At 41.3% G+C, this 26268-nt stretch overlaps 2 protein-coding genes and 1 long non-coding RNA gene across 3 annotated transcripts in view; 1 reads left to right on the top strand and 2 right to left on the bottom strand.

Moving 5' to 3' along the window:
• Positions 1-971: 971 nt before the first annotated feature.
• Positions 972-26268, bottom strand: part of LOC139479815 (lon protease homolog, mitochondrial-like) — a 43614-nt gene continuing 18317 nt past the window's right edge. The window contains exons 13-22 of the mRNA XM_071262702.1: positions 25485-25607; positions 20623-20678; positions 19638-19725; positions 18899-19021; positions 17003-17119; positions 15846-15986; positions 14171-14336; positions 12239-12450; positions 10670-10834; positions 972-4213 (exon numbers count right to left, since the gene is read on the bottom strand). Of these exons, the coding sequence (XP_071118803.1) occupies positions 4064-4213; positions 10670-10834; positions 12239-12450; positions 14171-14336; positions 15846-15986; positions 17003-17119; positions 18899-19021; positions 19638-19725; positions 20623-20678; positions 25485-25607 (1341 nt within the window). The 3' untranslated portion in view covers positions 972-4063. The remainder of the gene's footprint in view (positions 4214-10669; positions 10835-12238; positions 12451-14170; positions 14337-15845; positions 15987-17002; positions 17120-18898; positions 19022-19637; positions 19726-20622; positions 20679-25484; positions 25608-26268) is intronic.
• On the bottom strand, positions 1373-4044 carry LOC139456387 (cornifin-A-like). The gene is made up of 2 exons (XM_071238067.1): positions 3971-4044; positions 1373-2069 (listed from the first exon to the last, which is right to left on the bottom strand). The coding sequence occupies exons 1-2, from the start codon at positions 4042-4044 to the stop codon at positions 1373-1375; spliced, it is 771 nt and encodes a 256-aa protein (XP_071094168.1).
• On the top strand, positions 5889-8388 carry LOC139465913 (uncharacterized). The gene is made up of 3 exons (XR_011653178.1): positions 5889-5914; positions 6899-7085; positions 7690-8388. It is a non-coding gene; the product is annotated as an uncharacterized lncRNA (long non-coding RNA).

The raw sequence follows: 26268 nt of genomic DNA, 5'->3' as shown, positions 1-26268 counted from the left end.
TGTTTAACGCTGCACTCAGCAATATTCCAGCGATATGACAGCGGTCTGTAAATAATCGAGTCTGGACCACACAATCCAGTTGTTGATATCATGAGCATCGAGCCACGCAATTGGGATACTATGACACGCATCAATCAAGTCAGCGAGCCCGACCACCCGGTCCTGTTAGTCGCCTCTTAGGCATAGTTGCCTCTTATGGCAAACATGGGTTGCTCAAGACCTATTCTACCCGGATCTTCAGGGGTCAGGTAGTTGTCCTCAACCTAATGAGGAGTGAGTGAGTTGGGTTTAACGCTGCTTTTAACAGTATTCCAGTTACATCGCGGCGTTCTGAACCTAATGTTTATAGGCAATCTGTACATAATCAATTCTGGACCAGACAATTCTGTGATTGATATTATGAGCAATGATCCACACAGTCACCAGGCCAGACCACCCGATCCATTTGGTCGCCTCTTACTACCAGCATAGGTTGCTGGTGACCTATCACAACCTATCCCTTGTATGCTGTTTTCAAGGGTAGGTGTCACAGCGCTCCTCACCTTTCCACTGTACAAAGAACATGTCTGCCATGTTTATGTATTTGGATGCATACTACTTGATAAATAATCTTCCACAAATTATATTGTGGCTATGTTTCAGGAGCATTTTCTATTATCCGATATCCTGAAGATATTGCAGTGGGGAGAAAAGTTTACCAGATTGGAAGTACAGTCACAACATGCTTCAATAAGTGTACCAGATAGGAAGTACAGTCACAACATGCTTCAATAAGTTTACCAGATAGGAAGTACAGTCACAACATGCTTCAATAAGTTTACCAGATGGGAAGTACAGTCAAAACATGCTTCAATACTCAACAATAAATACCAGACACAACAGGACGCCCCAATACATACTTAAGTCTGCTTTATTTCAGCATTACAACAGCTGATAGAGCATATCATATATGAATGTTCACATTGTGATAATATGGTGCATGACAATATAGCCTCATGCGTTTCATTTTGATCATAAACAATCGTTCACAATCTCTGTATAAATAATACAATCGTTCCTTTATTCATGCAAGAAATAATTAAAATAAATGCATTATTGGGTGCAATGATAGCAGGATGCTGGAATATCCAGAAAGTGAAACTGACTAAGGCATGTCATTAATTAAAGATACAATCTTATCACTGGAAATACTAACTCAGATTGACAAATTCTAAAGCATGTCAGGCTCTGATGGGATTCGGTAGTCAGGCTCTAATGGGATTGGGCAGTCAGGCTCTGATGGGATTGGGTAGTCAGGCTCTAATGGGATTGGGCAGTCAGGCTCTGATGGGATTGGGTAGTCAGGCACCGATGGGATTGGGTAGTCAGGCTCTCATGGGATTGGGTAGTCAGGCACCGATGGGATAGGGTAGTCAGGCTCTGATGGGATTGGGTAGTCAGGCTCTAATGGGATTGGGCAGTCAGGCTCTGATGGGATTGGGTAGTCAGGCTCTAATGGGATTGGGCAGTCAGGCTCTGATGGGATTGGGCAGTCAGGCTCTGATGGGATTGGGTAGTCAGGCTCTGATGGGATTGGGTAGTCAGGCTCTGATGGGATTGGGCAGTCAGGCTCTGATGGGATTGGGCAGTCAGGCTCTGATGGGATTGGGCAGTCAGGCACTGATGGGATTGGGCAGTCAGGCTCTAATGGGATTGGGCAGTCAGGCTCTGATGGGATAGGGTAGTCAGGCTCTGATGGGATTGGGCAGTCAGGCTCTGATGGGATTGGGCAGTCAGGCTCTGATGGGATTGGGCAGTCAGGCTCTGATGGGATTGGGCAGTCAGGCTCTGATGGGATTGGGCAGTCAGGCTCTGATGGGATTGGGTAGTCAGGCTCTGATGGGATTGGGCAGTCAGGCTCTGATGGGATTGGGCAGTCAGGCTCTGATGGGATTGGGCAGTCAGGCTCTGATGGGATAGGGTAGTCAGGCTCTGATGGGATTGGGCAGTCAGGCTCTGATGGGATTGGGCAGTCAGGCTCTGATGGGATTGGGTAGTCAGGCTCCGATGGGATTGGGCAGTCAGGCTCTCTGACTTAGTTGAGACATGTTGTATCCACAGGACTTTTTAGCGAAATCCATGCATATTCACGGACCAAACCAACCTCAACCTCAAAGGGTGGTTTGGTCCATAAAGGGTGATTTGGTCCATGAATGTGCATGAAGTTTGCTAAAAAGCCCTGTGATCACATCCCATTTGCTTAGATCAACGCTCATGAGGTCAATCACTTGATTGTCTGGTCCAGATCCAATTCTTTACTGAGGTCATATAGCTGACTGCGGCAATAAACAACAAAGACTTACAGAAGCACATTATCTGCTCACACAGTCAAGATATCGTGAGCCTACAAATGAGGAAATACAGTGGCAAAGCTAACCAAGGGAAATAACTCTGCATAGCAACCCATCCCACTGAATGTCCTGTTGATGGTCGTGACCATAATCTTGATATTACACACAAATGGCTTCAAATTACATTCTAAAATGTAGAACACTAACAATCATTCATTCTTAACATTAAGAAATAAACATATCTATGGAAAGTTTATTCTAGATATATCAACTTGGTATGTTGTTAAATACTACAAACATACATAATGCCCTGTACACGATTGTTCAACCAAGGTATTACTGCTATATATTTGTCTTGATGTTGTACAAAAATATGTGCAGTGTAAACACCACCTTTTATGAAGTCAATATGTCTTACTTTTCCTCTTAAATACACACCTTCTAACAGGACACACATTTAGAATCAAGAATTTGAAAAAAGCACTCTGCCAATTTTGTGGCTGTCTTGTGTCAACTGATTGGACAATACCATTTGCGATTTATTTTCATAATGTTGGATTTATTTTTTCAATTTGTCTTTCAGCTTCCATTCATATTCAAGACTGTTGGTCTCGAGTTTGAATAAAAGAGAATGAATGTAGCATTGATATATATTTCATTGTCCTCTTCTGCCATTTTTCGATACAAGCAGTGATACATCCACAGTGATTACATGGATGGTTTATAACCTATGCCTGTTTTACTGGGCATACTATTTTGTTTTCATTTTTATTAACTACTGTCAATTCTGTGAGTGAATAAGTGTAGGAATTGTTTTTATCAATTTACAATCCTGGCAACAAAACATTTTATCACAATCTGAAAGGATATACAGCTATGACTTCGGGGCAAGATTTCACATACCAGGCACCACACAAAACAATGTCACCACAATGATTCTGATTATGTTACAGTTACAACCATCACATTGCCAACTTTATTCAATAGCATCAACACAGGGTAAAATCGAAATGACTCCTTACTCCGATTAATAAAAACCAATCTTACTTTGGACATGTTTATGAATCGCACAAATTGAGAAATAGTTTGGTTAAGTAATAGCACTGTTTTAATATTACAGAAATATCAAAACACAATGAAAAGAAACCTGAAATGTTTATATGATGGAAATGTTCTGAGAAATCAGGAAATATACCTGTATATATTGCTACAAGCAATAATCCTACAACAATATCTCAGAACTGACTGAGAAACTCTAACACAAGATTTTCCAACTAAACTGAAGAAATAATCAGAGCTTAAAATACTGCTTGTTGTCTTCAAATCTGGTTTGGTAGGTAAAAGTTGTGCCTCCATGACACACCAAGTGATGAAAGTCAAGGAAATGTGAATAAACACTCACAGCCATCGAACATACATACACAGCTCGCATCCAACACCCACACAGAACTGGCATTGTACCATCTCCATTTATGCAGGGTATCATATCAACATTCTATCATAATAAATACCCTGGCTCCATCCTCTACCATAGCTTCATTTAGGATATGATGTCCCAATCACGATGTTGGAACTTCGCACTGAATTCTCTCATAGGTGAGAGCAAATTCATTAGAAAGCATCTTCCAGTACCATATCACCTGATCAGATTCCTAACAAAGAACCAGTCCACAGTACCAGTATTTGTAATACTCTCGTTATTCAAGGATGGCATCGCACGTACAGAGCTAGCATTACACGTCAGGGAACACATGACTGAACACCTCCTTGTAATGGTTGACAAAATGGACCTCGAGACCCTCAGTGATGTATTCAGGAAGATCCGAGAAGTCCTTCTTGTTCTCAGCAGGCAAGATGATGCAAGTCACTCCCACTCTCTTGGCCTGCAACATCACAACGGATCATAAAATGTTTTGTTTGTTTGTTGTTTAACGCCGCACCCAGCAATATTCCAGCTAGATGATGGCGGTCTGTAAATAATCGAGTCTGGATCAGACAATCCAGTGATTGACATCATGAGCATCATCCACACAATTGGGATGCGATGACATGCATCAACCAAGTCAGCGAGCCTGACCACCCGATCCCATCAGTCACCTCTTATGACAAGCATAGTTGCCTTTTATGGCAAGCACAGGTTGATGAAAACCTATTCTACCCCGGATCTTAATGGGTTGATCATGAAATGAATGGGAGTGAGTGCCATGAATGTGATCATGCTGACAGGTTGTTGTTAAAAGGGGTTCAAAGCCTGGAAACATTGCTGACTTATTAAGAACAATATACATACCCATTTTAGGTTCTACTACACCAAATCAGAACTGGTTGTGACAGTGCGGTTTTCGTAGGGAGCCTTCAGTGCAGATCAAGAGACATCTGCAGGCTGTGATTGGATGATATTGTGTAAGATTTTTATGTCTTTTAAATGTACATCCATCCAGCAATTAAAACTGCCCATATTTTTCAATATTTGGTGCTGACTTTTTTAACAAGATGACTTGTGCTTTATGTGAGCACAGATATTTTCAAGTAGGCGACATTTGGTGCGGAACTGGGGTTGGTGTGTTCAGCTTCCTGTACTCGGAAAAGGAGCTGACTAACCTAGCCAAAATTTGTGTTTTTATTGCAGCTTTAAGGCCAGACTGTGCATATATGTAAATGTAATGGCTGTTGAATGCCTAGTTATTTTTTAAAAAGACATAACGTTACTATAGAAGTCTATGGGAAAACATTTGGTTGTGTGTAACCTGTAGGGTAAGTGCATATTTCAGCATTTCCTAATTTACATGTTTTTCTGTATATCTATTGCCATGGAGACCTTTTGGGATAATTGTAGAGGCAAATTTGAACGCAAAATGGGTGAAGCGAGTGGGGAATTGGGTTGTAAGGAATGGTTGGGCTGCCGTGATAAGCAGGGCTATGGTCGTTGCTTCTTTTTGTGGCCGTCGAAAGCGCGGACAGAGGAGAGAGCTCACAGAATAGCACTCTGCATTGTGCATAAATGCCTTCCAGATGGTTTTGGCAAAACTGACAACTTTGGCAACAAAGTTGAAGTGAGCCATCTCTGTCATAACACCTCTTGTGTGAATGTTGAGCATTTGATACTAGAGTCCCATGAAATTAACATGGAGAGACTTCACTGTCGACAACAGGGCTTGTGCACCAAAAGTCATAAACCCTACTGTTTGGTGTAAGTTATGTATCTGATAATTAGATATTTCTGTTTTGGGCCATTTTTAAATATGGATTATCCTATTTTGGGTGTAAATTTCTCAAATATGCATTTCTTTTCAATAACATGTCTTTCGAATAATGAATTTTTCTACAATGATGGAGTTTGAATAGTTCTAACTTTTTCCTTGCACGGCGGTCCTTACTTTTCTGTGATTTCTTGTATGTTTTAGCTTTAAGTACTTTATTATGGCTTTTGCTTATCTCATCATCTATTTTTCCTTTTGCAGTGACAGCACAGCCAAGCCCTGATCGAAGTTGACGAATCGACTTTACCGGACTCTGGCAGTTGACGCTATGAACAGCACTGTGGGCTCTACCTTGGAAGTTACGTGCAAAGGTGGTATCGCGAGGTAATGACCGGCGCAATGCCTTGTTTGTTGCCTCACACTTTTGACTATTGAGGTTGAATTGGGTCTTTTCGATCATTTTAGGGCCGAGACGAAAGTCAGTGCATTTTCTCAAATTTTGAAAGTTAGTTTCATTGTGACTAATTTTGAAGTTTTTATCTAAATATTTACTTTGCAATAGCCAATTTTGCTTCTCCCCCTTGCAAACAAATGATTGCCTTCTACATTTTCTGTGATCACCCATGTAACAGTTTGCAATAGCATCAGATGTATATGAAAGAGATTTCTTCAACTTTGGCAGGTCACCTGCATGACTTGAGTAAGCAGCTGAGAACTCAGCTGCACATCTGGATGCACAGTCTAAAGAAAATGTATTTGCCAAATTTTGTTTGTCTTTTTTGGTTCTAGCAGGCATCATATCCACAACAAATTTAGAATTTTTAATAAACTTTCTATGGCTGGCCGAGAGATGCCGTGTATCGAGAAAAGTTTGTGGGGAAACATCCATTTCACCTGCTTCATACATTTCAGTGAGAGCTGTGTGAGCTGCACTGTCAGCATCTGTTGTCAAAAATTCTACCTCAATTTGGTCTTTCTTTAAGTCCCTGAAACACTCTGCAGCTAACTGTTTTTCATTACCAATTGATTCTGACATGTGCAAATCAGATGTGCAGTCTGGGTTGTTTACACAAGAAATGTTGTCAACTAAACTGTGCTTTGAACAAAGCTTTGATTTTGTGGTTAAAGCCAAAATTTGATGGTCACTAGTTTGATTCTCAGTGGCCACATAGGTTACTTGAGTGGCTGGCTGAAAAGGGGTTTTCCCAACACCTGAACAAAGTGGATTGTTGTACATTGCATCAGTTGATAAACTTATGTTATTTAAATTTGTTCCCCTGTATTTATTTATTTCCCTTATTTCCGCCCTCCTGGCTCTCATGTCCTTTGTATTCTGAGATGTTATGTTATCACAAACTCTGTTTGCAGCTTTCTGCATCCCTGAATGGGATGGTGGAGGTATATCGGCACTCATGCACAGGACACGGAAACTCTCACTTCCAATGGGACATTTTGAGAGGCCTATCTGAAGTCCAGTATTGGCAGTGGAAGATCGACGTCCCCTTCTCATTCCACTACCCTCTACCTCCTTGTACAGTTTATGGTACTCTGACAGGTATGTACAGTCAGTGCATTTAATTCTCTCTATCCAGTTAAGTCCCCACTGCTGTTCATTGTCTATGTCCATGACAATGTCCCCCTTACACATGGGCGAAGTCTTGGCGTGCTGGCGGAATGCCTCATTGTACAACTTGTCAGTCTCTCCAACATGCAACAAGTGGTAAACATCAGCAGTAGCCCTGCAGATTAAAAAAAAACCCATTGACTACTTTGGAAACTTCTAAATAAGCCTTTTAAGTATGTAGTAGTGTTCGACATTTCTGAATTATCTCCCCTGGCAGATCAAATGCATGTTCTATTTCTATCCCCCTCAAGCCCTTAATTAGGGTGTAACAACACTGTTTTTTACATGGTATTGAACAAACCACTCATATATGTATGAGAATTTGACCCCTTGCTGTTTCTAATAACTGAAAACTGTCCATAATATTAATCGTTTATGAAGTGGACTCATTAAAGGACAAATACTTAAACTTGGTAAGTTTATCCACCTATATCATTTAACAGTGAGCATTTTGTATTCCCTGCAAGTATTTCAAAGTCTGGACCAAAGGAATAAATAGATTAAAGTGTTATTACCTTTCACTTTTTGTTTTCAGGGAACTCTTATCCTCCTCAGGGGTGTTTTCCTTTCTTGGCCTTAACAGACGGTACGGTTCACTTGTCAGTGTTTGAACTTGCTGGACACCAGCCACCCCTACACTGCACACTTTCTTATTGAGCTCAGTTGTCAACCTGACAGTTTTTGGCACTTTAAAGTTGCTTTGCTTTTCACTGGTGAATTTTTTGCCTGAATTCCAAGCTTTATGTCCCGCATTAAAAGATGTTTTCACTTTCTTTCGATATCTCCCCATGTTTCCAAAGTTGGTCCAAGATGCTGACACTATGAATTTTTCTTTGGAATGAAAGCATCAACATTGGTTCTTGCCCTCCCATAGTTAAAATACCAAATATGGACCTGTCATTTATATATTGGCCTATGTAAACAATGCAGGGGTACCAGTTCCAGCAAGCTCACTGAGTCCAGCCTCTTTTATGACTTAAGCTCATTAGTGTCACAACCAAATTCCATGATATGTATCAGACTTTGCTATCCTCAGTTGTCATCAGCACAGATCAGCAAACAACTCACCATTAATAAATTTAAAATTAAATGCCTAATTTGTTTTGAATTTCCCAGTATTGTCTATCATACGGGGTCGAAAAGATACTTTTGGGGTGATATGTTCGAAGCCACGTCTGGCAACCATGGAATTGACCTGTGAGACCCTCCTTGTGTGAAACAAGAATAAACAATAAAGGCCTGTGTACTGTCATAGAAAATTCTTTATTAATACAGAAGTGTATTTTGTAATGAGTTGACAAAATCTAAATAATTTAACCCTCACAGCTCTTTTGGTGCATCAGATGTGTGTATACTGGTGTCATATAGACCTGTCAGATAGGAAAAAGTATTGAACTTGAGCCAATTTCCATTTGTTTCTAAGAAGCTACATATATTTACAATAAATACATCACAAATTTGACAAGTGCAGTTTTAGACAGTTGTGTCTACAGGTTCTACTACACCAAATCAGAACTGGTTGTGACAGTGCGGTTTTCGTAGGGAGCCTTCAGTGCAGATCAAGAGACATCTGCAGGCTGTGATTGGATGATATTGTGTAAGATTTTTATGTCTTTTAAATGTACATCCATCCAGCAATTAAAACTGCCCATATTTTTCAATATTTGGTGCTGACTTTTTTAACAAGATGACTTGTGCTTTATGTGAGCACAGATATTTTCAAGTAGGCGACATTTGGTGCGGAACTGGGGTTGGTGTGTTCAGCTTCCTGTACTCGGAAAAGGAGCTGACTAACCTAGCCAAAATTTGTGTTTTTATTGCAGCTTTAAGGCCAGACTGTGCATATATGTAAATGTAATGGCTGTTGAATGCCTAGTTATTTTTTAAAAAGACATAACGTTACTATAGAAGTCTATGGGAAAACATTTGGTTGTGTGTAACCTGTAAGTATCTCATTCAAAATTTCAAAAACATTGTATTCTTCAGGGTATCAAGAATATCGAAGCCATCATGCACTGTTTTTTTATTAATGTTTGCCAAACTTTGATTTTGTTGACTTTTTGCAACATTAAATCAGGCAGTCATTTGTCCTGGGGACGTATGACATCATCCAAGAATCATTTCAAACAGCTGTTTGAGTATGTGTAAAAATAGTTTTATGGAAAATTACAGATAACATTTTGTGTTTCACAAAGCCGGCAACCATTAGATGTTTTCAGGGTGTTATTGAGCATTTCATGAATGGAAAGTTTAACATCTGAAACCTGCTCATCCACAAACAGTTGGGCACATTGCAACACTCTGTGTCATATTTTCTCCCGGCAAAACAAAAGACAGTTGACTCCTGTCATATGTCAATGCAAACTATGACTCAAGTCAAATGTATTTATTTTTAAAGGTGAGGTGACATGAAATGTGGTTTGACTGCATTTGTAGAGCGATGTGTGAGTGCTTGTACTCGTCCTGGGTAACGCTGATATACCATGCTGCATTTTTAACATGAATACTCCACTCAGACACAGTATACTGATTCCAAGGTGACCTCTCCTTGTTTTAGCCCCTTACTGCCAAATCCCAGGCAGGGTAACCGCTTCTTTAGATATGATGGGGACGGGGATCAAACTACCGACCTTCCATTCTCCGGCTCAAAATTGAATCTTCAGCAACCCATGCTTGCTGTAAAAGGTGACTATGCTTGTCGTAAAAGCCTACTAACAGGATTGGGTGGTCAGGCTCGCTGACTTGGTTGATGCATGCCATTAATCCCAATTGCGTGGATCGATGCTCATGTTATCAATCACTGGATTGTCTTGTCTAGACTCGATTATTTTACAGACCGCCGTCATATAGCTTGAATATTGCTGAGTGCGGTGTTAAACAACAAACCAACCAACCAACCAACTATTGATTGATATCTGCACATTGGTCAAGTTGGTTGCTGAGGACCAAGTCTCTACACGGATCTTGTCTTTGTTAAATAGATCTAGACAGACAAATAGCTACCACTGTCACAGCTGATTGCCCACTTGGGCTGAAAAGCTGATTACATGATCAAATTCATAAGCCATCATCAAATTGCAACAACCTTCGGCACATTATACCATAGCATGTCAGGTAAATGTGGAAGGAAGGAGATGCAAGTCTCAGATGTTTACCACTTTGGTTAAACCCAGAAGCAAGTTATGGTGCTGACAAACCTAGAAACATAATCAGGGCGAATCTGGGATCCACATCAATGATAATAGAGTTCTGCATTCAAAGGGACGCAACTCTGCACAGTGAATTGCGATACCTTAGATGACTGGGGCAGCTATGCTCCCCACTAAAGATCCCAAGTTATCAATGTGAAAAGACGTCGTCATGAGCATTGGTTGGCACGATTGGGATACGATGACAAGCATCAACCAAGTCAGCGAGTCGGACCACCTGATCTGGTTACCTTGCCTCTAAGAACAGCTTCTGAAGGCCTATTCTAACCCAGATCTTCACAGGGGCAGAACTAAATGAAAACCTACCGCAATTGTCTTCTCCTTGATTCCCCCGACCGGCAGAACCTTCCCTGTGAGAGACACCTCCCCCGTCATGGCCATGTTTTGGCGAACAGGGCGGCCGAGCGCCAGTGATAGCATCGCCGTGGTGATGGTGCAGCCAGCACTTGGACCATCCTTCGGCGTCGCTCCCTGGCAACAGAGAGTCACGGCAAATATAAGGAGTGTAGGATATTATAGACTTTTCTTGTGCATTTTTTTTAGCTGAATGGTTATCATTTCTTTTCACTGACTGTATCGTTATGAGTAACAAACATTTCTTTCCATTGACGATACTTATGTAAGTAAGTTTTCTTATGACCATGTGGACATAAAGGCTATGACATCTGTATGGGATCAAGCAAGAAGGGGCTCTCCAATCAGATAGCTATTGACTTCACCTCTTACTTGCTTTTCGGCAATATTGCCCTGTGTTCAAACATCATAACATTTTCACAATCCTCATTACCACGGTATTTGAATTCAAAAGCATCTGAAACATGCTAATCTACTATTGTGACAGGAGCAAGATAATACATACAGGGCTGGAGGTTGTGAGATGGGACTGTTGGATGGCAGCTAGTGTGTGTGACAGGATCTAGTTAATGCATGCAGTGCTGGAGGTTGTCAGATGGGACTGTTGGACGGCAGCTAGTGTGTGTGACAGGATCTAGTTAATGCATGCAGTGCTGGAGGTTGTGAGATGGGACTGTTGGATGGCAGCTAGTGTGTGTGACAGGAGCAAGATAATGCATGCAGTGATGGAGGTTGTGAGATGGGACTGTTGGATGGCAGCTAGTGTGTGTGACAGGAGCAAGATAATGCATGCAGTGATGGAGGTTGTGAGATGGGACTGTTGGATGGCAGCTAGTGTGTGTGACAGGAGCAAGATAATGCATGCAGTGATGGAGGTTGTGAGATGGGACTGTTGGATGGCAGCTAGTGTGTGTGACAGGATCTAGTTAAGGCATGCAGTGATGGCGGTTGTGAGATGGGACTGTTGGATGGCAGCTAGTGTGTGTGACAGGATCTAGTTAATGCATGCAGTGCTGGAGGTTGTAAGATGGGACTGTTGGATGGCAGCTAGTGTGTGTGACAGGATCTAGATAATGCATGCAGTGCTGGAGGTTGTGAGATGGGACTGTTGGATGGCAGCTAGTGTGTGTGACAGGATCTAGTTAATGCATGCAGTGCTCGTTGTTGTGAGATAGGACTGTTGGACGGCAGCTAGTGTGTGTGACAGGATCTAGTTAATGCATGCAGTGCTCGTTGTTGTGAGATAGGACTGTTGGACGGCAGCTAGTGTGTGTGACAGGATCTAGTTAATGCATGCAGTGCTCGTTGTTGTGAGATAGGACTGTTGGACGGCAGCTAGTGTGTGTGACAGGATCTAGTTAATGCATGCAGTGCTCGTTGTTGTGAGATAGGACTGTTGGACGGCAGCTAGTGTGTGTGACAGGATCTAGTTAATGCATGCAGTGCTCGTTGTTGTGAGATAGGACTGTTGGACGGCAGCTAGTGTGTGTGACAGGATCTAAGTACTTCCACTATGCATACCTCAGGCACATGCAGATGCACATGAGCCTTCTGCAGGAAGGAGTTATCAGGCTGGTGTTCTGTCAGGTAGGACTTGGCATAGGTGTACGCCAAGTTAACACTTTCCTTCATGACGGTACCCAGGTGACCGGTCACCTCCAGGGAACCGGCATCAGTCGAGTCCGGCAAGATGGGTTTCTTGTTGACCGTCTCGATGTACAGCGTGGACCCGCCTGAACAGATGGCAAAAGCATGTATTCCCCCATTAGGGAAGATCGAGTGAGTGAGTGAGTGAATATATCACCTGTAAATAACATGAGCCACACAAACCAGTGACTGACAGCATGTGCAATGATCTCTGCTCAATAGCAATGATGAACAACAATCACCTGGGTGCCGTTGTACAAAACAACCTTAGCGCTACGACTGACGTAAGTCCATGTTCAGGTATGGGAGTTATGTTCACCTTAGAACTAAGATCACTTTGTGCAACGGTCCCTGGTCCTCAGTAGCCAGGCTTGGGTGCTAGGATGATATTCTACTCCTGAATCCTCACTCGGTTTCAACCTCTGGACAATAATTCAAATGGTGTTTTTGATTGCTGTGTTTGTCTGTTTGTTGACTCAGCAATATTCAAGCTACATGATGACAACCTGTTAATAATTGAGTCTGGAACAGGCAATCCAGTGATCGATAGTGTGGGCAAAGATCCATGCCGTTATTGAAGTCAGATCTAACACCTCAGTGCCACTACATTTTTTTTTAGCAGTAGCGATTATAATGAGATATCCTGCCTGTTTGATAATGTTACTCATATAATAAGTGCATGACATATCAGGGATTAACAAAATATAATAACTATATATCATATGTATCTCAAGGCACATTGGCAGTCCATGATGTAAATACTTAATGACCTTGCTCTGTACTAAAGTTGACACTGGCAGGTAAATTCCATTAGTAATTGATCAAAAACAGAATGACAGATAAGAGAATCACCAGGTGTAATGTTCCATATATATTATGTTCAATAAAGTCCATACTTTACTTACATTATGAACTTGCTAAATACTATACTTCACATAGGCAGATTAATTCCATCAGTTAATGCATAAAACAAAACATAAAGATGGTAATACTTGGGATAATAATCAGTTCATTTTATCCTTCAAAATCATCCATTAAATATTTAATGGCTGTTAAAATCAAGGGACACAGTTTGTCATTACTTAGTGATACGTGGTTCCAACATTTTTGACACCCTCTGATACGTAAATTTTGTAAATAATATGAAGGATAATTGCTTTGTTCACCAAAAGGCTTCTTTCCAAGGCAAGGGAATTAACTCACTATAAAAGTGCAGTGGAAACAGTAATTTTTATAACCAGTTAACTCCCTTGCCTCAGGAAGATGCTGAATGCCGCTCAAGGCCACACAAGAAATATGTATTCTCTGATTGGCTGTCTGGAGTTTAATTGATGTTTGTGGATCGGTCTATTCTGGTAAGCACCCCTCATTCCGGGATACTGATGTTTGGAAACCATACTCTCTTGTGTATTATGTGCCATCCTGGAGGTTGTGAGATGGGACTCACAAGCACATAGATTCTGTGACACAGCAAAGTTGAGATGAAAAAAGAATCTTCAAAATATCCTAAATATCTCCCAGCAATAATTCTTACATACAGTTTGAACACTGAAATACACCAAAGCTGCCGAGGCCCCATCAATGATAAGAAGGTTTAGAAAGGGCATCACAATAGGTAATTATGGGGTCAATTTTTCTGCTATATCATAGTAACCTTGAGACACCCTAAAACTTTCATCTTTGACATTAGGCTTGTGAAATGGACCATTCATTGTCAATTGTGAACAATGCTCCATCACATTTCTGTCATGTTGAAAGCAGTTTTTACTTTACAAAGATATAACACAGTCTGCTTCTCCCACATACCCATGGAAGTCCAGGCAAGGCCCATCACCACGCCTGGGGGGGTGTCCTCGTACATGCGGTCGGTGGTGAAGATCGGTTTGCCCACGTAGTCGTGTAGGTTGTCCAGATCTACACGAATGGTATCAATTTTCTCCCTCACCATCTTGTACGCGGCCTTGCGATAGATCTGAATGAAACAGAAGCTCCATATTATATCCGAGCTAAAGTAGATCTGTGGCCTCACAACAAGTGGCAGCTTCAGAAGATTTGCTGAAGTACAGGTATGTAGTCTTACGGTCACCTCCTATCTTCTGAGGTTGACATGCACTTCCAGGCAGGGAGTGTCAGAATTTGTTTTTGACAGTCAGCTTAGTCAGCAATATTCAACCCAAATCACAGCAGCCCATAAATACGTCTTTGACATGTACACCAGTGTATAACAGTAAAACAGCAAAATATAGGCCTCTTAACAAGTAACATGGATAAGCCTGTCACTGATCGAAACTAACAGCTTTACTCCACTAGGTCCTTATAATGATAACATTTAGCAAAACCCTTAATTTTGGCAAATTTCAGCTCGTCCTTATAATACCTTAACTATTGGGCAGTTTGGGAAGGACAATAGGACTAGTGCCCATATGTATTGCTGCCTCATATATCACCTTCTCTGAAGCAAATAGACATGTACACACAGGCCCATCTTCCCGAGGCAAGAGAGTTAACTGAGTATAAAAGTCCAGTTTCCACCCTTGCCGAACTAGGCTGGTATTATGGAGTTACATTTTGGCTGGACTAACCAGTTTATGCATAGTCCAATCAAAACCGCGCAACGAAATCGAAATCCGGTTCGTAAACTGTCGTGCAGATTTTGATTTCGGTCGATTGCAGGATTTGCAAAGCATGTGCACTGCCAACTTGTTGTCAACAGATATTTTCCACACCTTTTCATGTTTTTAATCAAGGTGCTTGTGTGATTTGATGCACTTTGCGATGTAAGACCCAGTTTGGAAAGGGTGGAAACTGGACTTTTAAAGTCAGTTAACTCTCTTGCCTCCGGAAGATGACACAGGGCTCGATTTAAGGAAATTGCACCAGGTGCATGTTGACATGAAAACCTAGTTGCAGCATGGTCCCATAAATTTATCAAAGTTGAAACAGGCATGTCTTCTGCCAGTGACCCTGTCAGTAAATTAATGACGTATTGCTGCACATAATCTTTAAGTGTCCACAGTTTGATGACATCATGCCCCCAAAAGTATGACAAAGTACACACAACACCAGGATAAGTGATATATAATGGTAAATAAAGCTTACAGGTACTGTGTTCAATTTTGATGTTGTGAGAACAATTAAGTCGTAGTCAGACGCATATTAATCTTTTTTTGTGTGCATGTAGACATAAATATTAGGTTGTTTATTGATATTAGGTTGCACTGGTGAATGTTTTATATACCAAAATAGAGCCCTGATACATGTCACCATAAAGTATTACACATCCTGCACTTTAAACAGTATTACCATGGTCAACATTTATTTTTCGTGAAAAGTTTCTCTATGTGTTTCTGGAGGCTGCGCACTCCGCTCTCCACACAACTTTATGCCAAATATAATGTAAAAATATTATTTTTATTTTGGCCAACCTTAGCAAATTGTTTAGCAAAAACCTTCTAAACATTTTAGTATGGAAAAAGCCCACCTTCTCTATGTGTTTCTGGAGGTTGCGCACTCCGCTCTCCCTGCAGTAGGACTTGATCAGTGTTGTGATGGCATCATCGCTGATTTCAATGTTGTCCTTGTGAACCCCAGAGTGGTCCTGGGCTTGTGGAATCAGGTATTTCTATAAAACAAATACACATATCATACACAAGCTGAGTTTGCAGTTTTACAGAACTTTGTACTTATACATAGTGACATGCATGCCAGTGTGTGCGTGTGTGTGGCTACTTGTACCAGTCCATACCAATGCTGGTTTTACAGCGCAAGTCAACTGAGAAACAATGCCGCAGGTTAACATGGATACCCCATTCACAGTATACATACTCTGAGCCGACTAGTCTTTGTTTTATTTCCTTAATGCCTTGCGTTAAAAGTCTCTTGGTATGGCACGGCTGGGCAGATGCTCTTTCCACTCAGCCATGGAGTGGACTTTTTAAGTAAAAACTAAGAAACAGACTTCACAAATAACCACCATGATACAGGTCTTGGTCACCATTAGAAGTTGGAGGCTAACAAAGACACAAGATATATGGATTTTAACTTCAGTATTCTTGATACATTTCCTCTTCATGTTTCCAGGGTGGAAACAAGCTTGTGAAGTGCCAGCTTCAATGGACCAGAAGTTTCTGAGGACATGGTGCTTATGGTGCAAAGCGATGCATCTTGATAGACATTTCGAACATGGTCAAAGTTCAAAAGTCAAATAAAGGTCAAAATATGAAATATCCTTAAATAACGAAACATTTGAGTTGAGCCCCACTCCTACTGAACAGAAGCGGCGTAGTAATGGCCATAAGAAGTTTCAGCTTTCAGTGTGACTCCAGACAATGGCAAAATTCAAAATATCACAAAAATATACATGTTAAGTCCCACTCCCACCCACAAAAATATGGCTGAGTAATGACAATAAATAGCGCTTATGACAGACAACAGATGCTGAACAAGAGAAGATGCACGAAAGACACATTACAAACAATTCAAGGGCCATTTCTACATGCTAATGAATCGTTAATCTGGAAATTGTTTAAGCCTGACAATTTCACTGAGAACAGTGACATCCTGATTAAAAGGGTTTCACTATGCAAAGAATACAGAGGTTGAAATCTTTGTGTTTTGTGTCTGAAGAATGTTACCTACCTCAGCTATGGCCAGTTTCTCCTCAGCCACATATCCCGACACATCGATCATCTCCATCCTGTCCCTCAGTGGTTCCGGAATGGTGTCGGTGATGTTAGCGGTGCATATGAACAACACCTACAGGGTCAAAGGGTGCACACGTTACTCAGAGAACATCATTCCATGATTCTACAACAATCTGTATTCCACACTGCTGCACATGTCAGCAGATCAACTTCAATAAGATTTTGTTTGTTTGTTGTTTAACGCCGCACTCAGTAATATTCCCGCTTTATGACAGTGGTCTGTAAACAATCGACTCTGGACCAGACAATCCAGTGATTGACATCATGAGCAACGATCTACGCAATTGGGATTCACGGACATGCATTAACCAAGTCAGTGAGCCTCAGTCGACAAGTTAGTGAAGCTCAGTCACCTTTTACGGAAAGCATGGGTTGCTAAAGACCTGTTCTTCCCCTGATCTTCACGGGTCCAATTTCAATAAGAAAAAGACATTTCATGGAAAATAGGATCAAGTAAATAAATATTTATCAGGTTGACTTGACACATTTGATGAATCACCAGTATACAACCTACCTATCTTGAGTGAGTGGTGTTTTACATATACATGTAGTCAATATTCCAGATGTAGTACACATAGCATGTAGTACATGTAGTTTGTTGTTTAACGCCACACTCAGCAATATTACAGCTTTATGACGACAGTCTGTTAATAATCAAATCTGGACCAGAAAAGCCAGTGATTGATATTGTGAGCAATGATCCACACCATTGGGGAATGATGACACACAATCAACCAAGTCACCAAGCTGACCATTTGATCCCTTTGGTCACCTCTAACGACCAGCATAACTTAGTGGGAATCTACTCTAACACATGATACCCACAGGGTTTTGAAATGTGCATCCTGTTGTTTCTTTCAATTTGTCATGAAATTGTTCTCAGCAATCTGAAACAAGAGTCATCAGAAGACGACAAATCCCCCCAGTCCCCACAAAATTTGAAAGAACAAATTATCTGACTGTTACAGTACGTCCAACTGAGAGAATTTCTATCTTATCTGTCTGTTTACAAGAGTAGTTTTTGAGCTATCAAAACAATACCACGGAATTAAAATTCGGAACTTTGTATTTCTATGTCAGGTACATATTCTAAAAAACCCTGGTCTTTGTGTGTGCAAAGTGTCATGAAAGAATACCTTTTAGTTTTAACAGATATGGTCCGGACAAACACACCACTATGAACAGAGTCAAAGCCAAACTTGTTGCCATTGAAATGGAAAATTTAAAATTCTAAAAATAGCAGAAGACACCACTTCAACCCCTGATTAATATATGTACCAAGTTTTGTGTTTTTTAACAGCTGAGTCTAACTTATTTCTGTGGAAACAGGGACAAATATAATTTTTAAAATTCCTAATAGCAAAAGTAACCACTTCAGTCCCTTGTTAATACCAAGTTTGGCTTTAAAATCTGTCACGGTTTTCAAGTTATGCTCCGGAAATGAAATACGAATGGACGGACAGGACAGATCAGATCTGACTACATCCCCCCCCCACATTATATGCCGAGAGGATAAAGAGATCAGGACAAAGAACACTTCCAACCCAGAAACTCCACAGGAGTGCAGAAGCCTGTAATAATCGAATCTGGGCCAGGCAAACTTGTGCTATATTACATGGCGAACGATCCACATCAACTGTCAGTAATGCTACATAATCAGCCAGGTCACCATTGCAACCCTCCCCATCTCTTAAGCTGTCTCTTACAGCAAGCATGCAGTAGTGGGAATCTATTCCGCCCTTGAATCTCTGAGGAGAAAATGAATGACTTTTGACATGCAGTGTCACATGCTTTCTAGTGTTATAAATCAATATCTGGAAACATGGCCAACCTTTGACAAGTCCATGGCAACGTCCAGGTAGTGGTCCAGAAAGTTGGCATTTTGTTCCGGGTCCAACAACTCCAGGAGAGCTGACGATGGGTCACCTTGGTAACCCTTCCCGATTTTGTCCACCTGTACAAGAAAGATTTGAATATTTAAGACAGCTGCTGATAACAGGCAACATGGCAAATTTATTATTGGCATCCCAAGCAAAACTGGTTTAAGCCATTCAAATATGATTGTTTTTCTCCTAACTCAAATTATAATATGTATCTCAATGTAACCATGTAATGGTTACACTAATTACACAGGACGGGGTCCCAGAGGCCACATGCGACAGTGTTAAGGCTAACACTGAAAACAGTGGACTATCTTTGAACAATTTCACAGTGAAAGATTATGAATCCTATTCAATGTTTTACATTATGCAAATCAGATCAGGCCACAGAGAAATCTATATATGGTCCTAGAGAAAATACAACTGCAGTTATTTTCACACAGATACTGCACAATTGTCAGTCTTGCTGAACTGTCAACAAAATAAGGGCAAAACTGTTTCCTATTTCCTACTAGTTTTAAGAAAGTCCTGTCTTTCCGGACTCACAAAAGATTTTAAATTACTGATCCCATGAGAGTTTAAAATGACTTATGTTTGCATGTATTCATCTACTGGACCAGCATGACCCTGTGGATCACCCATCTTTGAAAGTTTGCTTCATATGTGCCTCTGTAGCATGCTGTACCTTACCTCATCAATAAGAACAAGAGGATTTTCTGCTTTGGTTTTTTTAAGGCACTGAATAACTTTCCCTGGCATGGCGCCTACGTACGTCCGCCTGGAGAGAAAATAACATCCACTGACAATTGCACCAACACTACTGACTTATAGACTGTCAGACATGTAACACACAACCCTGCAGAAACACGTATCATACTTTAATGTCAGAACATCCTATCTGTTGAGGCAGTGTAGAACCAATACATCAAGCACACAGCGCTTTAAGTTGGTTGGTTGGTTTGTTGTTTAACGCCGCACTCAACAATATTACAGCTATATGACTGCGGTTTGTAAATAATCGAATCTGGACCAGACAATCCAGTGATTGATATCATGAGCATCAATCCAAGCAATTGGGATTGATGACATGCATCAACCAAGTCAGCGAGCCTGACCACCCGATCCTGTTAGTCGCCTCTTACGACAAGCATAGTCGCCTTTTACGGCAAGCATGGGTTGCTGAAGACCTATTCTACCCCGGATCTTCACGGGTCCAGCGCTTTAAATGGTGAGGTGACATGTGCTTAAACAATGATAGCTCACAGATATACCAAGCTGCAGTTTATTATGGATACTCCACTCAGACACAGTATACTGAGTTTGAGCTGAACAGTGCTTGTTATATATCCCTTCCGAGCTCCAGGCAGGGTAACAACAAGTACCACATTTGCCCTTCAGCTCTCCAGGCATACATTCTATCCACAAGTTGTGGTCACCCGGTGCTTCAGGTCACATGACCAGTAACGCACTTTTCATCTCACGATAGGAAGTGCCTTGCTCTCGGCAACACGATCTGGCGAACACTGCAGTATTCTATAATTCTGATGTGAATACACTTTCACCTGGTTTCTAAATGTCTTACAGCTATAACGTAATCTCTACACTTTACCAATTCCAAACACATCAAATTATGTTGTTGTATGTTTTCTGTGAGTATTAAAATTTTTTTGCTTACCTGTGACCTTTGATCTCAGCTACATCGGTCATGCCGCCTACGCTGAATCGGAAATACTGCAAACAGATTGTATACCGATGTAACTCACAATTACCAAACTCTGTAAAATGTTTTTATAAAACCAACAGTCACGAGGACAAACAGATTCTGCCAGTCCGTTACATCAGTTTGGCATCAATCTTTTAAACCAGTATTTCAGCATATATAATAAAGCAACAAGGTTCTCAAGCTCATTTGAACTATGAAGAAATAATGGCGGCCATGTTTATAATCGGTCTGGAATTCAGTGATCAGTATTTAAAGACACCACAGCTGGGCTCATTCATACAAAGTTTGAACTCGATATTGTCTGCCATTTTCTTAGGCGATAATGAAAATACAGTAACATAAGGAAAACAGGGGAATATGAAATTATGCACACAAAAGACCTGTGCATAAGAGGTGAGGTGAAATGGGGTTTAACGTCACATCAAAGATTATTGCACTTATATAGTGACGTGCATGTACGTGTATATGTGTGTATGTGGCTGCTTGTACTAGTCCGGACTGATGCCCATTTATAGTGCTAGCACACTGAGAGACCATGTTGCAGTTTAACATGAATACCCTCAGACACAGTATACTGACTCCGAGCCTACTAGTCCTTGTTTTAGCCCCTTAATGCTGAGCGCCAGACAGGGTAACAATAAGTACCATCTTTAAACGTCTTTTGCTATGACGCAGCTGGGGATCAAACCCCAGACCTTCCCCTCTCCGGGCGGACGCTCTACCATTAGACCACGGAGGCGGTCCCCTGTGCATAAGAACTGTTATAATGATCCATGCATAAATAGCTGGGTAATGGACAAGAATGACAATTTTAATCTGGTCACAACTGCTACCATGTTTAAAATCGGATCAGAATTCTGAGAGCAGCTGTTAGAGTGATCCCCTTTAAACAGTATTCCAGTTATATCTCGGTGTGTCGGCTTAATGGAGGAAAGCCTGAAATGAGCATCTGTTGGAGACACCGCAGCTTGGATCATGTATACAACATTTCTGCTCCATGGGCCTTGAGGTTTCAGTGGGGTTGGTGAAAAGGTAAAAGACCAGACAGACAACGAGCCATGACATAAGCTCACTAGGCCTTCAGCTCATTTTCATCACCGGAAACGATTTATTTGTTTGTTGTTTAATGCCGCACTCAGCAATATTCCAGCTATATGACGGTGGTCTGTAAATAATCTAGTCTGGACCAGACAATCCAGTGATTGACATCATTAGAACAGACCTACGCAATTGCGATATGATGACATGTATCAACCAAGTCAGCAAGCCTGACCATCCGATCCCGTTCGTCGCCTCTTACGACAAGCATAGTCACCTGTTATGACAAGCATAGTCGCCTTTTGCGGCAAGAATGGGATGCTGAAGACCTATTCTACCCCGGATCTTCAGGGGTACACGGGTACACCAGAAACAATATTGATTATATATCATGAATATTTAAGGTTCATGCTGAGGCATGAACTTATGACACTCTGTTCAAAAAGACATGAGAACATCCTTCCATCATACTTAATCTATCAAGTGTAGATTAGGAAGTCTCCATCTGGCTTCATCAGTGAGTATGTCTACTGTTGTACATTCCCTGGATCCTATACATAGTTTATTACCGGTAATATTGAGAGTTACTTTTAATAATCTAAGACGGGGCAGAAGGCAAAATATTTACAAATTTCTCATCATTCATCATTTTCTCTCTTTCAAAGGTAAGATATCTATGTCAAACATATACTCGTGATTTCAAAAGTAGCCATTACTTCATGTAGATTTTAGCTTCAAATAAGTGATAGTCTCTATCAGCATGTCATTAAGAGTAGATAATACTCAATCAGTATGTCCATATCTTACTGGTTTTCTTCCCAAGACCCCAATATCTGGCGGTATGATCACAACATTATCGCCCTAGTGCAGCAGTAGTATCCTGGTGGCTGATACCATATAACGCCATCTGGCATACCATGCAGTGAAGAACATCAACAGAGCATACAGTGTTGTAGACGTTTCAATAAATACATACCGTATTCGACGTAATAAGTGCCCCGCTCTAATAAGCGCCCATGGCGATATTTGCTAATATATTGGCTAGTGAACAATCCAAATTAGCAACCCTTCCGATTGATCAATGTACACAAGACTTATTTATTCACGTATGATAACACTCGTGTGTTATATGCACCCTTAATTATGGGCATTCAAATTCTAGAAAATTATATCTGTCGTATATAAACATTTCAGACTGTCAGCATAAACCACAAAATTTATCTTTCAGCTCTGTTATTTTCACCAAAATGATATTCTAATAAGAGCCCTGTATTTCTAATTTTGAGAGCACCCCAGGCGCTTATTACGTCGAATCAATATTTGTTTGTCTTCATCTATTTCTTCAATGCTTTGTCTCATGAATAACTAATAACTCTCACCTTCGGCTAAAACATGTATGAGGTTGAAGAGGGGTTGGCTGGTGGGCTGAGGGAATGAGTCAGGATAAGTATAAATGATATTTTTCCTTAAAAAAATACATACTTTGAATGACTAAAGTGTTAAGAGAAGGTCATATTCTTGACACAGTCATTCATGCTCTGAATTACATAGTAAAACAGGGGACATGGACTCTGGGTCATTGGTTACGGGACAGTAACTTGACGTCAGTAGGTCTGCGTGAACGTGGGTGAGTGTAGTAAGGTCTATCTTCTAGAAGATATGGTCAGTTGTGCGACTGCTAATGGTCCGAATTGATGAATTCCAGCATCATCCTTTGTAGCAAAATCTCTAAGATAGTGAGTGGCAAAGACACAGTCCGATCTCCCAAAACAGCCTTCCATAATCATCGGGATGGAGTAATTGCCATGTAGAGCTAGTGTGGAAGCTATAACTGTGACTTTGTGTTGGTTGGATGCTGAAGGTGGGTCTAACCCTGCTGCCTTGTATGCGGCTGTTCTAGAGACTTCAGCTGAAGTACTCCTTGATAAAGGAATAAATAGTCTTCTCAACTTTGTAGGTATATGCATAAGGCTCTGACTGGGCATAACAACAAATCTTCAATATCCTTCTGATCTAAGAATGGATGAGAGATGTGGGACGTGGAATTGTCTGTCTGCTTGCCAAATGGTTGCTGGTAGCTGCTAAATATGTGCCCAGCATTGAGCCATTAAGGTTTCTTGTGAATCTCAGGTAAAGAAGGATTCCATTTCCTATGGGGAAGTGGCTTCAGCTGCTGAAAGTCCCTATGATGACTCAAACTGGTCAAAAAACTTCTTCCTCTTATGGTCCTATAAATTCCTTGCAGAACTGTGAAGAGCTAAGGAGACTTCCTCAGCTGCCCTGGTTGAACAACCTCTTCTAGTAAGGTTGATTGTAATATGTTCCATGCATGAAGCTCATAGAGGTTCGGGCTTGGATGAACTTGCTTCATGTTAGGATGAAGACCATTTGGTCAGTTTGGGAGCTTCAGGGTTGTCTTCTTGGCTACTGTGACGAGGCCTGGAAACCAAGTCCTTGCTGGCCAACAAGGCGCGACCAAAAGCAGTGGAACATTCTTCATGTGTATGATCAGCTGTAAGATCAGGATTTTCACTGCTGGTGGTGGGAACACATACCCTATGTATGATCAGCTGTAAGATCAGGTTTATCACTGCTGGCGGTGGGAACACATACACTATGTATGATCAGCTGTAAGATCAGGTTTATCACTGCTGGTGGTGGGAACACATACACTATGCATGATCAGCTGTAAGATCAGGTTTATCACTGCTGGTGGTGGGAACACATACACTATACATGATCAGCTGTAAGATCAGGTTTATCACTGCTCGTGGTGGGAACACATACACTATGCATGATCAGCTGTAAGATCAGGTTTATCACTGCTGGTGGTGGGAACACATACACTATGCATGATCAGCTGTAAGATCAGGATTATCACTGCTGGTGGTGGGAACACATACACTATGCATGATCAGCTGTAAGATCAGGTATATCACCGCTGGTGGTGGGAACACATACACTATGTATGATCAGCTGTAAGATCAGGTTTATCACTGCTGGCGGTGGGAACACATACACTATGTATGATCAGCTGTAAGATCAGGTTTATCACTGCTGGTGGTGGGAACACATACACTGTGCATGATCAACAATAACAGCAGGAGATATCTTCTTCGACTTAGAACAGCTCTTACTGAGAGTGTCAATGTCTCTGCTGCCCTCGGAAGACTTTAATGTAGGCATGACTGTCTTACTCTGTGATGAAGGGGTAAAACTTGGATCTCTACAATACTATCAGCTGGTAAGCCTTCCTGTGAAGAAGATGTAGGTGTTACCTCCCACTTCTTTCTCTTCATGGTTGTCGTGTCTGAAGTAGATGATGCAGATTGTGATGCTTTTTGTCTCTTCTGGTCTAACTCCTTGCTTTGCATGACAAAGAGGTATTGTGCAATTGTTCTTCTCTATGTCTACTAAAAGTAATCATTAGATATGATTTATAGATGTTAGAAGAATGTAATCCAAGCAAATTGTTTTTATGAAAAACGGATATGTTGAACAGACGACTTGGATTACGAGCTCAGGAAAAAATTGTCCAGCTACTCATTTGGCACAAAAATGAGAGAGTGACAAGCCTACCTGCTTGGTCACATGCTTTCGATACGCATGCGCAGCCTAGGGGTGCATTCAGATAAGCTGTTTTTCTGTTCTCTGGGAACACTGTTCAGGAAGTTTCCACTACCTTTCGTAAATGAGATGAGATAAGCAATAAGTATGAGTCAGGATAAGGTAAAACTACAGTTGTGAGCAGTATCCCATGTATGTCGGGCACCTACCTCTCTGTTGAGGGCCCTGGCAATAGACTTGGCTATGCTGGTCTTGCCTACACCGGGTGGCCCATAGAAGCAGAGGATCTTGCCCTGGACAGAGCCCTTCAGCTGACTCACAGCGATGAATTCCTGCACAGCAAACAGCATTGACAATGTTGAGATATGAAAGTGTATGATCTATGCTTCAGCATGCTCAGTGCTATTCAATATCAGTCCTTCTGACTCAGATATTTGGAGCAGAGTCTATGTTTTTGTATGCATATGAAATTGATTCATTTTTAGATGTCATTGTAATTATGTCATGTCACCAATATTTTTTTTCGTCCATGTTCAAGGGCAAGGTTTAAAAACAGGGAGCTTCAGAGCAGGATGCGTCTCCTTAAGGGCAAGGTTTAACAGGGCCTGACTAACTCCATGTGTAAACAAGGTTTAACAGGGAGCTACTGACTCCATGTGTTAAGGGCAAAGTTCAACAGGGCGCTACTGACTCCATGTGTTAAGGGCAAGGTTTAACAGGATGCTACTGACTCCATGTGTAAAGGGCAAGGTTTAACAGGGTGCTACTGACTCCATGTGTAAAGGGTAAGGTTTAACAGGGCGCTACTGACTCCATGTGTTAAGGGCAAGGTTTAACAGGGCGGTGCTGACTCCATGTGTTAAGGGCAAGGTTTAACAGGGCGGTGCTGACTCCATGTGTTAAGGGCAAGGTTTAACAGGGTGCTACTGACTCCATGTGTTAAGGGCAAGGTTTAACAGGGTGCTACTGACTCCATGTGTAAAGGGTAAGGTT

The sequence above is a fragment of the Haliotis cracherodii genome, unplaced genomic scaffold (genome assembly GCF_022045235.1).
Source record: "Haliotis cracherodii isolate W230 unplaced genomic scaffold, xgHalCrac1.p SCAF_1, whole genome shotgun sequence".
In the NCBI taxonomy this organism is placed as follows: domain Eukaryota; kingdom Metazoa; phylum Mollusca; class Gastropoda; order Lepetellida; family Haliotidae; genus Haliotis; species Haliotis cracherodii.
The sequence above is the reverse complement of the archived record's forward strand: the minus strand, read 5'-3'. Positions and strand labels throughout refer to the sequence as shown.

What these genes read in the sequence shown, in the direction of transcription:
- LOC139456387 (XM_071238067.1), bottom strand. Translation starts at nt 4,044, where the DNA reads ATGCCATCCTTGAATAACGAGAGTATTACAAATACTGGTACTGTGGAC. An exon ending in TTTGTTAGGAATCTGATCAG is followed by an intron (nt 2,070 to 3,970) that starts GTGATATGGTAC and finishes CAACTAAGTCAG; the next exon opens with AGAGCCTGACTGCCCAATCC.